At 43.7% G+C, this 16,304-nt stretch overlaps 1 protein-coding gene across 1 annotated transcript in view; it reads right to left on the bottom strand.

Annotated features, from left to right (window-relative positions):
* Positions 1 to 16,304, bottom strand: part of DSCAM (DS cell adhesion molecule) — a 765,964-nt gene that overhangs the window by 47,140 nt on the left and 702,520 nt on the right. Inside the window, exons 24-29 of the mRNA XM_045084552.1 lie at positions 15,053 to 15,170; positions 13,614 to 13,777; positions 11,594 to 11,692; positions 6,942 to 7,130; positions 5,410 to 5,700; positions 1,874 to 2,050 (exon numbers count right to left, since the gene is read on the bottom strand). Coding sequence (XP_044940487.1) covers positions 1,874 to 2,050; positions 5,410 to 5,700; positions 6,942 to 7,130; positions 11,594 to 11,692; positions 13,614 to 13,777; positions 15,053 to 15,170 — 1,038 coding nt within the window. The remainder of the gene's footprint in view (positions 1 to 1,873; positions 2,051 to 5,409; positions 5,701 to 6,941; positions 7,131 to 11,593; positions 11,693 to 13,613; positions 13,778 to 15,052; positions 15,171 to 16,304) is intronic.

The following is a 16,304-nucleotide window of genomic DNA, read 5'->3' as shown; positions in this document are numbered from 1 at the left end:
GGGAGACAAACCATAAGAGACTCTTAATCTCACAAAACAAACTGAGGGTTGCTGGGGGGTGGGAGGGCAGAATAGGGTGGCTGGATTATGGACATTGGGGAGGGTATGTGCTATGGTGAGTGCTGTGAAATGTGTAAGCCTGACAGTTCACAGGCCTGTACTCCTGGGACAAATATTACATTATATGTTAATAAAAATAATTAAAAAAATAAAAATAAATGCAATAAGGACAGAACCTTGCTGGTCCGTCAGCTATTGGTTCCTCAATAATATTGTCTCTAAAGTCCAGAATGTAGGGTTCTGTTGTCTGTGAAAAGGTTAGAAAAACATCCTTTTGTTATCTTAGTGATGAGCACTTGTGAATGTAATCCAACACAGTTCGCCTTACACTGGGTTTCTCAACAGAGTAAGCAGTATGTGGCTCTTACGTAGCTCCAAGATGGCGTCCCCGTCTCTCCCCAGTTGGGATTAATTGCTCCCTCTTTTGTGGGTAAGTAGGATTTTTTGAAGCCCTATTTTGATATTCATGACATTTTTGTTCTTTTCCTGGTAGAAGTTCATGTCTCTGCCTCCTACACTAAACCCAAAGTTCAGAAGGCTCTTTCTCTTTCTGATGAAACAAAAAGCACAAAGTATGGTGCTTAGGATATATAGGATTTACCAAGGTAAGTCTGCAAAATTAAGTAAGTGGTTAACGGGATTTAGCAAGGATATTTCAGTGAGATCGACAGCCCATCTGAATCATGGGGCTGTGGGAAATTTAAACGGAAGGGCTATTAACATGTACAGAGCATGATGTACTTTCAGTATTCTAATTTTTCGGTCAAGTGGAAGCAAATTGATAGGAAAATGTGTTAGGGCCATGTAAAGAGAAATGCTTCTCAGAAATGCAGATGGGAGAAAGTACCACCATGTTCTGCTGCTCTCACGAGATGGCAGTGAACTGAAGTGTTTGCAGAAGATGTCCGTGTTTACTGTGTGTATCAGTGATGTCTGGGGATGTCCGAGATAAGTCCTGGGACTGGGTTCCCAGACTTGTTCCTCAGGTATAACTTTTAGAAATATGCAGAATGCTGGATGATTCTGTCCACACTGGACTAGTTAAATGAGAACATCGTGTCCATGCATTTTATCAAAAGAGGGACTTGGTGGAATACTGTGACAGGTGAAAAGTGAAGGGCTCAGAACCGTTCTTCCTGACGGGGTCATGTTGGAAAGAGCTCGTTTTCCTCACACTGTGGTGCAAAGGCAAGGAAGGGCTCTCGGCCAGAAGCTGGAAATAGCTTCATCACCGGGACCTCACAGAGCTGGACATGATAATAATGGTGCCTGCTCACAATAGTGCTCGTCTGGCCAAGGCTCTTGTCTTCCGTGGTGTTTTTGTTGTTTGAGTGAAACTCTTACACTGGGCTTTCGCTCACATATCTAATTTGGGGAAATGTGTGTTTTTTGCCTCACAATGCTTTACTATAAGCCCTCAATTTCCTCTTCCTGGCAATAAAATAGTTCTCATTGCCATAGCAAATGTGATTGGTCTTTTTAAAGGACACCATAATTGATGGCTTTGCTGAATAGCTGAGAAAGCGAGCAGAGTTGAAAGACCCATGAGAAAATAATTGTCTTTGCTTATTGATTATCTATGGGTTAGGAAACTGGTGTGAGGCTGACTCTCTCTCAGTGTCTGACTGTGTTGGGTAGTAACATGGTATGACTCTTCCCCTAGGGCTGCAGCGCCGCTGAAGGCATATCATAGAGTCAGGCCATGGGGAGACCCGGCCTGGAGAATAAAAGACCTTCTCCTGGGGAGTAGCTCCCGCCAGGCCGGCTGTCCATAGAGAGTGGTGCAAGCAGGTGACTGGGGGCCGCCACTCACCTCTCAGCCTCTTTAGCCTCTGCTCCCGCCTCCTCCGCCGCACCACCAGCAGGAGTACGAACAGCAACAAGACCCCCACCAGGATGCAGGAGATGGTCACAAGCATCTTGAGCCCCTCGTTGGTTGTCAGGCCTTCTTCGCTTTGCACAACTGACTTAATGAGTGGAGGGATTGTACCTGAAAGCAGGGCCATGGTGTTAGATGACTATTAATGAAGACGGCATGGTGGAGGGTTTAGGGATGACGGTTACAAGAGGCGCGCTGTGTGATCCAAGGGTGTCCAGGGTGATGAGAAATGAAAGGAGGTCTTTATCTAGGTCCTGACTCATTGATTTACTTTCTCATGCCCCTCCTCTGCCCAACTTGCAACTTACTTGACAAAACATCAAATCAGGATTTGCACCAAGGGTGAAGCCCATTTCTTTGAAAGGGACTTCATTTTGCACTGTACTGCTGGGTGCAGGCATTGAAAGCACAATGTCCAGGCTAGGTGCTTAAAAAAGCCACATGCGTTTCCCTGAAATGGTCACCCAGAGTACAACTGCTTGAAAACCCGTGCATCAAAGGAGGAACAATAGGTCTGGCCGGTGCACAGAAGTCTGCAGGGAGACTATACCAGTTATACTGGCTTAAAGAAGCTTTGCATCCCTTTTGGTCTGGCGACTCACTGGCTTTTTTTCTACTTTAGAAGCTCTCATTTTAGAGTTAAGAGCTGCAGACAACTTTTCAAAGAGGAAGCATCTAGGTCTCCAAACAAGCTCCTGAGTGATCAGGCACTATTATACAGCATCCGGAGATTCGGATTATATAGAATTATCAGGAAACACCTAAGCAGACTGAACTCTGAGCTTTCTGAAGCGGCTTTCTAGGCAGAGGCTGAAGACGGTGGGTGCGGAGACTCAGACATACACCCACACTATGCGGAGCGTGCATTCCAGCACCTTCCCTCATGTGAGATGCTCCATCCCACGGTATTTTCCACGTGAAACAAGGGCCAGGAAGTCAGTGGTTCAGGAAAAACGATGCAAAAATAATGCAATTTCCATCTGAGCAAAAATGATCTTTATCCTGCACTTAGTAAGTAGAGCAGGGATAATAGAATCCCAGTCCCCTATGTTATCAGCCCAGGTCAGGAAAAGTGTTCTTCTAACTGTGTCATATTTTTAGCTGGAAACCCACATCTGGGATGCTCAGAACCCATGTAGTGGGATGCAGGTGAAGCTGGTCTGCAAAACCAAGGCAACACAGGGACATGTGCAAATGTTTGGCTAAGGAAATGGCAGAAGAAAAAGTCAAATACAGACATGGGAGAATCTGAGATCTGACTGGTGTAGGTGTGAGGCTAACCGTCAATGTTTGTTTCCCTCCAAATGAAAGGAAAATCTTCAGTCAGATATGACAAAAGAGATATTAAAGCTATGTATCCATGAGATCAGTTCAAAGAAGTCCATAATCCTTTTCAAGGATCAAAAAATACATATTTTTATTTCCTAGTGTAATAAAATTATTTCAGACTTCAGGAACTTAAATGTAGCTCACAGAACCTTTGCATGGTTATAATCTAAGTTCATGGATAAAATGCAAACATAATTTTTTTTAAGAGGACAGCATTTAAATTCTTTGGTGTGCTCTGTAAGTTTGAATCACATTTCAAATTCTTCATGTGAGTGGTTTCTAGTTAAAAGATTATCATGACCATGTCACCAGTGTGCACACTAGAGCCCAGCACTCTGGTATCTAGAGATTATAGAGAAGCTCCGTGCCAGCATGTGATTATTTTAAGTCAATTAATGTAAGCCAATAAGCTAAAGTAAGAACTATGCTTCCTGCCCAAATGTGTACCTGCTAGCAGAGGACTTTGGGGAACACTTAAATGCAAAGTAAAGAGTTTGGTAAGTCAAAGTTCTTTATTCTGTAAGGTTAAAGAATTAAACCATGTTGAAGAGAAAGCCAGTGGGAGGGCTACTCTGCCTATGGGTGGTGCTTTGGGATGGGACACTTTGAGTGACATCACTTGTAACTGAAGGCTAGGAAATTAGACAGAGGGTGCCCACAAAAAGCATTGGTTCTTGAGTAGTAGGTTTGCATTCCAGAAGCTGGGCAAGCCATTCCAGGGCTATGGAGGTAGAGTGCACTGCAGAGGCAGGACTCCAGGCTGGTATCAACAATATCAAGAAAACTTCTACCTAAAGATCTTCCTACATGCAGGAGGTTGGAAATGCTGGAGGCCAGACAGGCTTCTGGCTGGGGAGGACTTTGTGGTGACATGGCCCTGGGCAGGAGACTTGGGGTGAGTTTCCAGTGTACCAGAGCAGGAAGAACTTGTTCTGGGCCCTCCAGGAGAGTCCCAGAGAAAATGACCAAATGAGGATCCCAGTCTACATCACCTCATTAGCTTGAGTGTCTTTGGGTTCACAGACACTATCCTTGGGATAGTATAAACTGCACTCCCAGTGAGTGGGAGTTTGCTGGAGCCTTAATTAAGCAAGATCCCAAAGTACACACAAGCAGAGGAGGGAACCACTCTTTAGCATGCCTACGGATGAATACAGTAGGGTCTTTGCTTGGATGCAGACTTTCTGGACCAAGCCATCCAACACTGTGCTCTGACCTGGTCAGTGGAACTGGCCATAAATCTTGGAAGGGTGGGGGCTGCTAAGCCAGGATCTCCCAACATCCTGAAAAATCGTGGCAGGTCCTACCTTGTGATTGAGTACCTAACTGAGTCACCACTTTACCCTGAGTGAAAGTCACTGCAAAGCTGTAGAAATCAGCACCAACATATAGTGCTTAAGACTTTCTAAAGCTCCCTAACCTCATAACAATCAATGGCCCTCTGTCTTTCAGCTTCACTGGGTTGGGCATTTATGCAGATATCAATCAATGGCCTTGATACTGGTTGTAGGAAAAAAAAGAGAAAATTTCCTATTGCTTATTTTTGGTGGGCTAAACAGCACAAGATACCTTGCCTGGTTTTCAGAAAGTCCAAGCAAATTGCACATGTGGTGGGGGGAGGGGCAGAACGCACACCAACATCCTATGATATTATATTACTTTCATCAGTGTCTGCATTTCTGCTCAGGGACTACCAGAAGCTCTGGTACCATGAAGACTGTTTCTGCCCATGCAGTCTAAAGGCTAAATGAGAGCAAAGACGGAGTTATGTGGGTTGGGATGTGGTGGGGAACGGGTGGGGAGACAACAAAAGCAGTGTTAGCACAGAGTCATTGACGAACGCACAGAACCACGTGTTTGGTAAGGGAAGGTAAAGAATCCTTCAGCCCGAAGAGAAATCACTCCTGCACCACGATTCCCTAAGGAGATTCCCAGTGGCTCTCAGGGCCTTATTTCTGGAGCAGATCCATGGTCCCGTGAACACAGTGAACTAGGGAATCCCACAGGGAGCCAGCTGAGTGGCTCTGAAGCCTAAAGGGATCTGTGGGCACTGGTCACTCCGTGGCCAGCATGAATGTTGAATGGGAAAGGGGCTGTAAGCACATGCATGTGTGGGAGGGCCACAAAGCCAGCCAGCTTACTGCCATCGTAGTTGAGCGTGGCGAAGTTGGCCTGCTTCTCCGCACAGCCAGCACTGTTGCACACCCTCATCTGCAGCTCGTACCACGTGGCTTCCTGCAGGTCATACAGGATATAGGACTTGGAGAGAGAGGTCCGCTGAGCTGTGGTCCAGACCGTGGTCCCAAAGGGTCTGTACTCCAGTGTGAAGGAGGTGATTGGACAGCCACCGTCATTCCAACCGATGAGGTTTAGCCTCACGCGTGTGGTGTTGATGCTGGCGAAGAGTTCTTGCTCCTTGGAGAACTGGGGTTCTGTGGGAGAATGCACAGTCATTCAGCTCATGGGACCAGCTCATGGGATACGGGAATGCCGGTCATCAGTATTGTCATGCATTTTCCCTTGGCTGCTTTCCCCACCTGGGTGAGGAGCTCAGTTCAAATCTGGGTCATAGACCAGTCCCAATTTGTCCACTATCTATAGGGACCTATGGACCAGTGGGCTGTCTCCAACTATAATAACCTAGGTATGAGAGGGAAAATTGGGTGGGTAGAGGTTATGGTTATGCATGTCAGAGTTCCTAAAGAAAAATGTTATTTTCATATGTGTGTTTCCTTGAGTGATTCTGAAGGAACCGTACTATGTGCTGAGATGACCTATTTCCACTCTTGTGTGGAGGGACGTGACTCAAGATAAGCCTAATTGGATTTGAGAAGTTCCAACTTGTGTCTCTTGCGGCCCAAGCACTTCTTACTGGAGCCCAGGGACCTAAAGGATATATTTCTCCATAAATTAATCCCTCATCCTCTGAACCCTTGTTGAATCTTAACCAAAACTCAGGGGCCAGACCCAAGTAACACCTTTGCCTTCCCATCTCTGGCTCTTTTGCTATCCATTGTGGCCCTGTGCACCAGATGAGAGTCAGATGTGAGGGGAAGCTCCAAAGACCCTCTCACTGCCTCACCTAGACTTCCATGCCACTGTACCCCTTCCCTTACTGGTGCCCCCGGACTACAATTTCACTGCTGAGCACCATTTCTGCCTCCCACCTCGCACCACCCAGGAGTTTATCTCCTCAAAGATTTCATGTTTCAGATTAAAAAAACAACTCACATTAATGGTCAACAGTCTTTCCCATTCCCTTACTACCTGAAAAGTGAGTCCTTGGAGACAATGGGAAAGTTATGGATAGATGAAGCATGGGGTGACGGAGGGAGAAGCTCACACTAGAAGGTATGAAGGTAAGATGAGAGGGTAAATGACGTATTTCATGGTGACCCAGCCAGGGCAATTTATGTAGGCACCAAAGCCCGTGGTTTGCAAATGACACTCTTCATTCTTACTGTAAATGGGATAATGAAGGAAGAGAACCATGTACATCCTCTGAGGACCAGCTATCTCTCTCATTACACTGCAAACATCCAAACCCGTTTTGGGAATAACAAAGTTCAAACTCACAAACAAGCATGCAAATATATGATGCATTATCTGTGATTACAATGCCCCATTCAGTTAGGGAAGCAGAGGAAATGCAGACAGCAGAAGGCATACATACCTTTCCCCAACGTTTTCGCTTCTATGATTTCACTGATGCGTCCCGGTCCCACTCCATTTTGGGCAGTTAGAGTGAACTTATACCAAGTACCACACTTCAGATTTTCCAGGCGGTAAGAACGTTCACTTGGGCTGATTGGAAAACTTCCCCACTGTTCACTGTTATCCTCGGAGTACTGCAATATGTACCCTACAGAACACAAGAAATATTCAAAAGAATCTTATTTTCTTTCTACTAGGAGTTGGTGGATGTTGGAATTTTGTATGGAATGAGAGTTCTCAGCCTTGATGCATCTCTGGAAGAAAACATCTGAAGTCTCCCTGATGCCAAGAAGTTGAACCCAGGCTGGGAGGAGTGATGTGATGATGTTCTGATTAGCATTTAGGCCATGCCAGATATTACTATGGTGTATTGCTAATTGGTATGGTGAAAATAAAACATCTTTCCCTCATTTCCTTTTAAAAGGTGTAGCAAACAGCAGAGGATGGACACTAAGTCTCTAGAAATCTGCCCTGAGCCCACATGTTCCTGAATCTTTGGGTATCAACATGGTCAAAAGTGGAATTATTTTTTTTAATTAAATTTATTTTCAGCATAACAGTATTCGTTATTTTTTCACCACACCCAGTGCTCCATGCAATCTGTGCCCTCTATAATACCCACCACCTGGTTCCCCCAACCTCCCACACCCCCCACTTCAAACCCCTCAGATTGTTTTTCAGAGTCCATAGTCTCTCATGATTCACCTCCCCTTCCAATTTCCCCCAACTCCCTTCTCCTCTCTAACTCCCCATGTCCTCCATGCTATTTGTTATGCTCCACAAATAAGTGAAACCATATGATAATTGACTCTCTCTGCTTGACTTATTTCACTCAGCATAATCTCTTCCAGTCCCGTCCATGTTGCTACAAAAGTTGGGTATTCATCCTTCCTGATGGAGGCATAATACTCCATAGTGTATATGGACCACAGTTTCCTTATCCATTCATCTGTTGAAGGGCATCTTGGTTCTTTCCATAGTTTGGTGATCGTGGCCATTGCTGCTATAAAAATTGGGGTACCGATGGCCCTTCTTTTCACTACATCTGTATCTTTGGGGTAAATACCCAGTTGTGCAATTGCAGGGTCATAGGGAAGTTCTATTTTTAATTTCTTGAGGAATCCCCACACTGTTTTCCAAAGAGGCTGCACCAACCTGCATTCCCACCAACAGTGTAAGAGGGTTCCCCTTTCTCCACATCCCCTCCAACACAGGTTGTTTCCTGTCTTGCTAATTTTGGCCATTCTAACTGGTGTAAGGTGATATCTCAATGTGGTTTTAATTTGAATCTCCCTGAGGACTAGTGATGATGAACATTTTTTCATGTGTCTGATAGCCATTTGTATGTCTTCATTGGAGAAGTCTCTGTTCATGTCTTCTGCCCATTTTTTTTTATATGATTGCCTGTCTTGTGTGTGTTGAGTTTGAGGAGTTCATTATAGATCCTGGATATCAACCTTTTGTCTGTACTGTCATTTGCAAATATCTTCTTCCATTCCGTGAGTTGCCTCTTTGTTTTCTTGACTGTTTCCTTTGCTATGCAGAAGCTTTTGATTTTGATGAAGTCCCAAAAGTTTATTTTTGCTTTTGAAGTGGAATTATTTTTAAGAGTACCAAAGCTCTGGAAAAGGGGTATGTTGTCAAGGGGGTAGGAATCTCCTCAACCAGAGTCTACGCAGTCTGCAATCCCTAAGGGAACTGGCTTTAAATCCTATAGATATCCCAACATTTCTTTTTTTTTTTTAATTTTTTAAAATTTTTATTTATTTATTTTTTTCTTTTCAGTGTTCCAGAATTCATTGTTTATGCACCACACCCAGTGCTCTATGCAATACGTGCCCTCCATAATACCTACCACCAGGCTCACCCAGCCCCCCAACCCCTCCCCTCCAAAACCCTCAGTTTGCTACTCAGAGTCCACAGTCTCTCATGGCTCACGTACCCCTCCAATTTCCCCAAGTCACTTTTCCTCTCCATCTCCCCATGTCCTCCGTGTTATTCCTTACGCTCCACAAATTAGCGAAACCATATGATAATGAACTCTCTCTGCTTGACTTATTTCACTCAGCATAATCTAACATTTCAACAGTCACCTGACTTCTCCTTAGTCTGAAAAATCCCTCCAAAAGTTCGATTCGGTACATGATAACTGTCACCTATATTTACATGATCATGAACATCAAGTGTCCTTTTCTTGAGTGCTCACCAGGTGCCTGCTCTGTCCTTTGCCCACTGCATTTATTACCTCACATAACCCCCTAGAAGATAATTATTATTGTTCCCATGGTGCAGAGCAAGACACTGATGTCCATATAGGTGAGATGACCATCCAAGGGCCCTGTAAGTCAGTGAGAGTCAAACCCCACCTTCAGAATCTGAAGCCAGCTCTCCTGACCCTTGTGATGACTGGGACATTCCTCCTTGTTATAGTCACAATTCCTGTTAACTCAGTCACTTCCTGGGAAGGGGAAGATGGTCCAGTTTTCTCTGTCCCCATCTCCTCCATGTTCACACCCAGACAACCCAGGACCAGCCTGCCTGGTGCATGGTATCCTCATGCTGGTGGACTGCTAACATCCCTCTGGCCTTTGGGGCTATATTTTTTTAAACACAGGTAAAGCGCTTCTCAGCTCCACACTGCAGAAGCTTTTAAGCCCACACTGGCAGCATCAAATGTTCTGCAGACCTCTCATATGAAGGTCACATATCCTCATTTCTTCTGTGGTCAGGGTGTGGATCTTCCCTACTCTTTGCTCCTTCTCACCCCTCTGGCCCTTTGCTACCTTGCGATCCCTCTTCTTTTCCAAACCTCATTTTCTATTTGAGTCTCCTTGATCTGTACTCCTCAAAGCTCCTGCAGTACTTGAAAGGTGGGTGAGGGATCTGGGTACCCCATGCTCCCACTGTCATTACCTGGGTTCCACTTCAGCTCTGTCCAAACCACCTCCCTGCTGCCATGAACATCATGGGAAGAACACTTCCCTTCTGATTTCTTCCAACCAAATCACATCTGAGAAGTTCTTGTAACCCTTGGCAATAGGAGCACCCATGTCAATGGCTGTGGCTACCACGGTGTTTCAGGGACTCCTGGTTGTCTTTCCTTGGAAACTCTTCATTACTAAAATGGCTTCACCTTCAAGATCTTCTGCTCTGACACTTCCTGCACCACCTTTCCCAGGCTCTCACACTTACAGAATCCAAACTCGAGTTGAGTCTTGAATTCCAAAGTCCATTGAACTCTTGCCTCAATGCCCCATTTTTCTTTTCCATAACGATGTTCTCTAATCAGTCTAGAACCTTCTGTAGACTATTTCCACAAGGAGCCCATTTTCACACACTACTCTAACTCTAGTCACATTTTTTCTGCCAGTTAGCAGCTCTGGTAAGCAACAATCCACTCTTCCTCCTAGGTGCCCAGCGCCACTTGACAAAGTCATGAGACTGTGAAATTGTGACCACCACAATTTGGGCTGTTTATACACAGCTGGGGCCTCACTCCCTCTTGACAATGGCTTTGTTGGTCTATTAATGACTTCCTGTGCATTTTACATGGTAGCTGTTACAAATCTTCCCCCACACTCCTCCAACCTACAAACACAACCTCTCATCCCCAATCAGCCAACTATTAAAAAAAAAAAAATCTTTTTTTCACTGTTTTCCTTAAAAAAAAAAAAAAAAAAAAAGGAAGATCCTCCCCTTTACTCAGACTGACAAATGTTTAACAACTGGCTGTACAAAAAAAAAAAAAAAGCCTTGACTAGTAGCATTTCTCATTCTGGGGGCATGTAACTATCCCCACCTTGTGTGTGTCACTGGGTATAAGGGGAGAAAGAGATCGGACAGCTAGCTTGCTCTCATGAGCTGTAAGGGGCTAGGTCTAGCACACTGCTGGCTTCACCCTGAAATGACCCCCTAATTCTAGTTGTCTGTTCAACCTCTCCACACAGAAGAAGGGATGTCCTCAGCTTTTGGAAGTCCCCTCCCATGTGCTCTAGGATCAGCCCCCAACTGCTGTGCATTTTTGGTATGTTCCTCTGGGTTCTCGTCCTTCCCTGTGGCCACAGCTAGCTCAGAATGAGGTTTCTCCAACTTTACACAGGCTAGTATTTTCACACTATGTTCTTTTCTGCTATGGACTAAATGTAAAACTTGGTGCAAATAGATCATTTCCTACCTAAACTCTAGGTTCCCCATCTTTTCGTGCTTTATAATGAGAGAAAAATAACTGTTTAATTAGTAATTAAATTGTATTAGTAGTTACTAATTACTTGAATGAATGATTGAATACAGGGGTGAATGAATGATGGAGTACTAACAACATGGGGAAGGAACAGTATGCAGAATCATGGGGGATAGATTACCAAATTCCTTCTTTTCTGCCTTTGTTAATCTTTCACTCAGATTGGAGGAATGATGGCAATTTTGTGAATGAGATGCCTTGGCTGAATGATAGGTTTAAGTAAATACCATAAAAATAGATGTGTGGCTTGCTGTTTAAGTAGTGGGGAATTAATTATAACGAACACATAACAATTATTTTGTGGAGATGTGTCACTTATTAGCCTAGGGGCTGTTACAGTCAACTACTGTGGGCAATGTGTTGCTCATTACCTCTGATGGAACTGCCCCCATTGTCTCCAGGGAGCCACGAGAGTGTAATGGAAGAAGATGTCGTTTTGGACACGGTAAGTCGAGGCTGATCGGGTGGAACTGGATAGGAAACAGTTTTTAGAAAACAAGAATTAGTTTTTTACATCTTTAATCTGCTTGAACAGCCATTTACCAAATCATTTTTAACAGCCATTTATTAAATAAGTGTTTTAGGTTGCCAAAATATGCAATTCACTTCTGTCAAAATGTCTATTTAGTTGATGTCCTTGGTTAAAGAGATAGAGCAGAGTGAATCTATTATTTAATGAAAATTTAACCACATTTCTACTTGGATTTATATCTAACTCATTTCCTCACTGATCCCTTGAATTTCTGAGTCGTTCATCACTGATTTAAACTAACTAAGGATGCTTGCATTACTCTGAATTTCAGCCATGACCCAAGTGAGAAAGATAAATGGCATCCACTTAGCTGCTCTGTTCTTAGGGATGTGACAGGGGAAGGAGGAGTGGGGGAGAGGAGATTGGGTGAAGGAAGAGTAGGGGACGGAGGGGAGGAGGGGAGAGTGGCTAGTGCAAAAAAGAATTGCAAAAATTTCCACTTTTTTAAGCTACTCCCCCAAGATGCAACACACACACACACACACACACACACACACTCAGCTCTGGAAATCAAAGGTGTGCCATTGAGAGGCTGTCCATGAACTTGCACACTTGTACAAGGTTTGAAGAGTACATGCTTCTAACCAGTGGGCTTCAATATTAGCTTGGATCAGCACCAAGGACAGAAGCACTGAAGAAATGCATAATCACGTTATGCAAATTATACAGAAACTTCCCGTAAAATGTCCATCTCATTTTTATTGAGAGAGAGGCCCATATATATTAACCCAAAGGTATGAAAACCTGACCTATTTAGATTCACAATATCATGTCAATCTTCTGAAAAACCACAGAATTCTGTCGACTCCAATTTACTTGAAATTTCAGATCAATTCTGCATTATTATCTTTTTTTTTATTTTTTATAAACATATATTTTTATCCCCAGGGGTACAGGTCTGTGAATCACCAGGCTTACACACTTCACAGCACTCACCAAAGCGCATACCCTCCCCAATGTCCATAATCCCACTCCCTTCTCCCAAACCCCCTCCCCCCAGCAACCCTCAGTTTGTTTTGTGAGATTAAGAGTCACTTTAATCTTTTTTTTTTTTTTTAAATTTTTTTATTTTTATAAACATATATTTTTATCCCCAGGGGTACAGGTCTGTGAATCACCAGGTTTAATCTTTTTAAATATAGTTTTTCTCCTCCTGTTCCCCTCCACTGAGGACAACCTGATTTTATTTTTACTCACTGTGATTTATTAATGTGACAGCACTTAAATCCAAAGAAGCACACCCTTTGGTTTTTCTACTAATAAAATACCACTCTTCACCCAAACCTGAATCCAGTCAGTGGCCATTTGGGATTTTACACATGATTTTAATTTAATTATCTTGGATTTGTCACATACATTTTGTATTTGATGTCAAGAAAAACCACATATGCTGTATTAAAGATCCAACTAAATATTAGGGCAATATTCTTAGAGTTTCAGTTGGGGACTTTTTAACGTACATTGTATATAAAAGTTTAGTTAATTAGCAGATAAAAGACCTCAATTCAGACTCATTTTTGGTTTGTGTTTTCCGGGTTCCCCTTACACATACATAGAATAAACCGTGCAATTAGCAGAAGTTATCAAGGAATTTCTCAGTGATGCACGCATCAAGAAAAATGAGAACAGCCTCTCTATATGCAAAACTGTAAATTGTGTTATCTTTGGGATTATAAGTGTTTTTATTTTCTTTGATTTGCTGCAGTACATTTTCCAAGATGAACGAGCATATCTTATGGCAATATGAAAATAGCAATTAGCTCTTTAGAAAGGCTGATCTTTAAGTTTGTTTAATTTTACTCTTTGCATATAGGCATACATATAAAAATATCATTTAAAAGAGCCTTCGAACTCTGTACCTTGCACTTGCAAATTTAAAATAATTTCATCCGATCCCCAGTTGTTATTGGCAATGCAGCTGTAGTAGCCAGAGTCCTCTGCCTTCACGGTGCGGATGACAAAGCTGCCGTTGCTGAAGACGCTCCTCCGGCCATCAATCGTTACTAGGCTGGGTGTCCCGTTACTACCTCACAGGAAGAAAAGGGCACAGATTAAAGAAATTACAATCCAAATTAGCTGAGACTGGGGAAAAGCATGAAGACTCTCTCTGAGGTCAACCGCACACTTGGAACGAAATTATGATGACATGACAAAAACAATCAAGTAGCTGGATTTCGTTCTGCGGAGGTCAGACCTGTGAGGGGGCTTGGGTTCTGCCTTTCCTTCCTCCACCGTGCAGGCACCGAGCCACCTCCTCTTGGGAATTCCTTCTGGGGAAGAAATGCCATTTTGACCCACTCACATAGGGACAACTAAATGTGGGGGTCTCTTGTGGACTTGCTTAAATTTATAGTTGTTAATGATTTTGACCCCCCAAAAAGTGAACTGTGGTCTCTCAGGAGGGTGACGGCGTTGGTCCTACAATACAAAGAATTCCCTTGCCAGTATAACCGCTGCCATGGTGGCTGCTGTCCAGCCATCCCCAGAGGCAGAATGCCTCTTTACCCTGGGAGCTTATTTATTTCCTTGGATTAACTGATTTCAAAGGACGAAAAGTGGTCCCTGGACCAAGACCATTATTTAAATAGTTTATGTCTTGTAAGTGCTTTTGTTTAAAATAGGCACTCTTCTGAATCTACTTTATATCAAATCTCCATGCTCATTAGTGAATTGTCAGCTCTTTATTTATATCCTAATTTCATCCTCTGAACATAGGGAAAGCACTTAGAAAAGTTACAGGATAGAATACATCTCACCCACTTTCTGCCTCCTTTCTCGACTGCTATTATATTAATAATTACTACTGAGTATGGAAAACTAGATTTTATATTAGCTAAGTCCTACTGCGTTCCGTCTCTTAAAGTCATTTCTCAGAGCATTTGAGGTAGGGTTAGTTGAACCATCATGTTGGAAGGAGAAAGGCAGGTACAGGTCTCCTATGAAGTCTGGCGTGTTCATCTCAGTTATACAGGAAATTTACATGAAAAAGTGCAGAGATTATAGCTTGGTTAAACTATTTTCCCTGCAAGTATTCTGTTGTGAATGAAAGGTTCTGAATTTATGGAAGACAGACACAACACACCAGACCCCTTTTAGCACTAACTCTAAGATCCCACACCCCCACCCTGCCACCTCTCCCATCTCAGAAGAGTTGGTGTTTCCTGGAATTTTCATGAGTGGAAATGAATACAACGTTAGACACCAGACCCAACCTAGTATGTCTGATGTCTGATTACATACAACCTAGTATGTAATCTCTTAGAGTTTCACTAAAGGCATATATTAGGTTACTGGTTACCTGTCTTTCATCCATTTTACTGCAGGAGAAGGGTCCCCAACAGCTTTACAAGGCAAGGCGATGTCCTTCATCCATGGGGTAGTCACTGTGCCGCTGAAGGTCAGGATTCGTGCTGGAGCTGGAGCACCAAACATAGCAGAAGCCCCATCAAGCCACAGCCGCATCGACACAAAAGCCAAAATGACCCTCCCCCATATTGGGACACCGCCCAAAAGGGTAAATGCAGCACAGCCAATGAATGACATGCCTGCCGACACTCCTCTTTGGTGTCGGGATGTGTATAAGGGATTTTTCTAGTAAGAACATACAAATAGTTGGGAATCCCTATGGCAGCATTTCCCCCCTCCCTTGACTAAACATGAAGAGCCCAAATTAAATATCTGCATCTTCATATACCCCGCAGCCCCAACCTGTGTCTTCTACGAGCCCAGTTGTTTGTTGAGCCCTTTATTAAACAACTTAGCTCAACACCAAGAACCTCCTGTTAAAATGCACTTTTAATATCTGAAAGAATAGACCTTTCAAGGCATAAAGTGCTAAAAGAAGGACGAGTAACACGGAACAACTTCTCTTTATCAATTTTGTGGTATGCTCCTGACTTTATTGTGTCAGCTTGATCTTCAGCACAGACGTGAAGGAAAATAAATGCTTTCCAAGAAGCTTTTCTTGAAGAACAACTGTTTGCTTGGGACGGTGATTCAGAGGCTCCTATGAGAGCATTGGCCAGAGGCATCTGGCACCAGCACAGTCCCAAAGCAGCAGTAGTAGAGAGGAAAAATCTCAGGTGGACCTACAACAGCAGGGGCTTTCTTGAAGACTGAGGAGCCCGGCACTGAGAGATTCTTAGCCCTACCTTCCTGAGGGAGACAGAGAAGCTGACACCAAGACCCCAGCTTTCCAGAGGCAAAACAATGTGCCCCATCTTTGCCTCGCATTGGGATACTGTCTTCTGGGAAGCTCCCTCTGGGAGCTCAGCCAGGCCAGAGGAACAGTCACTGAAACCAGTTATGAAAGGCGGCCCCAATCTGATTCTGGAGCCATAAGGATGGGACCAGTGTTGGGACACTGAATCATCAGACCCCCAAGGGTTTGGACTGGCCAGTGGCCATAGATGGAGTCATTACAGAGGCATTCTGACCTAGAACACAAGCCTTGGTCATTAAGGTCTACCACAAAACTCTTATTTCTGTTGTTCTAAGTACGTTGGACCAGAGCTGATACAGAAATGAAACATCATTGGGCTCAGAAGCTG

The sequence above is a fragment of the Mustela putorius genome, unplaced genomic scaffold, assembly GCF_011764305.1.
Source record: "Mustela putorius furo isolate JIRA1106 unplaced genomic scaffold, ASM1176430v1.1 tig00000765_pilon_pilon_pilon, whole genome shotgun sequence".
Taxonomy (NCBI): Eukaryota; Metazoa; Chordata; class Mammalia; order Carnivora; family Mustelidae; genus Mustela; species Mustela putorius.
The sequence above is the reverse complement of the archived record's forward strand: the minus strand, read 5'-3'. Positions and strand labels throughout refer to the sequence as shown.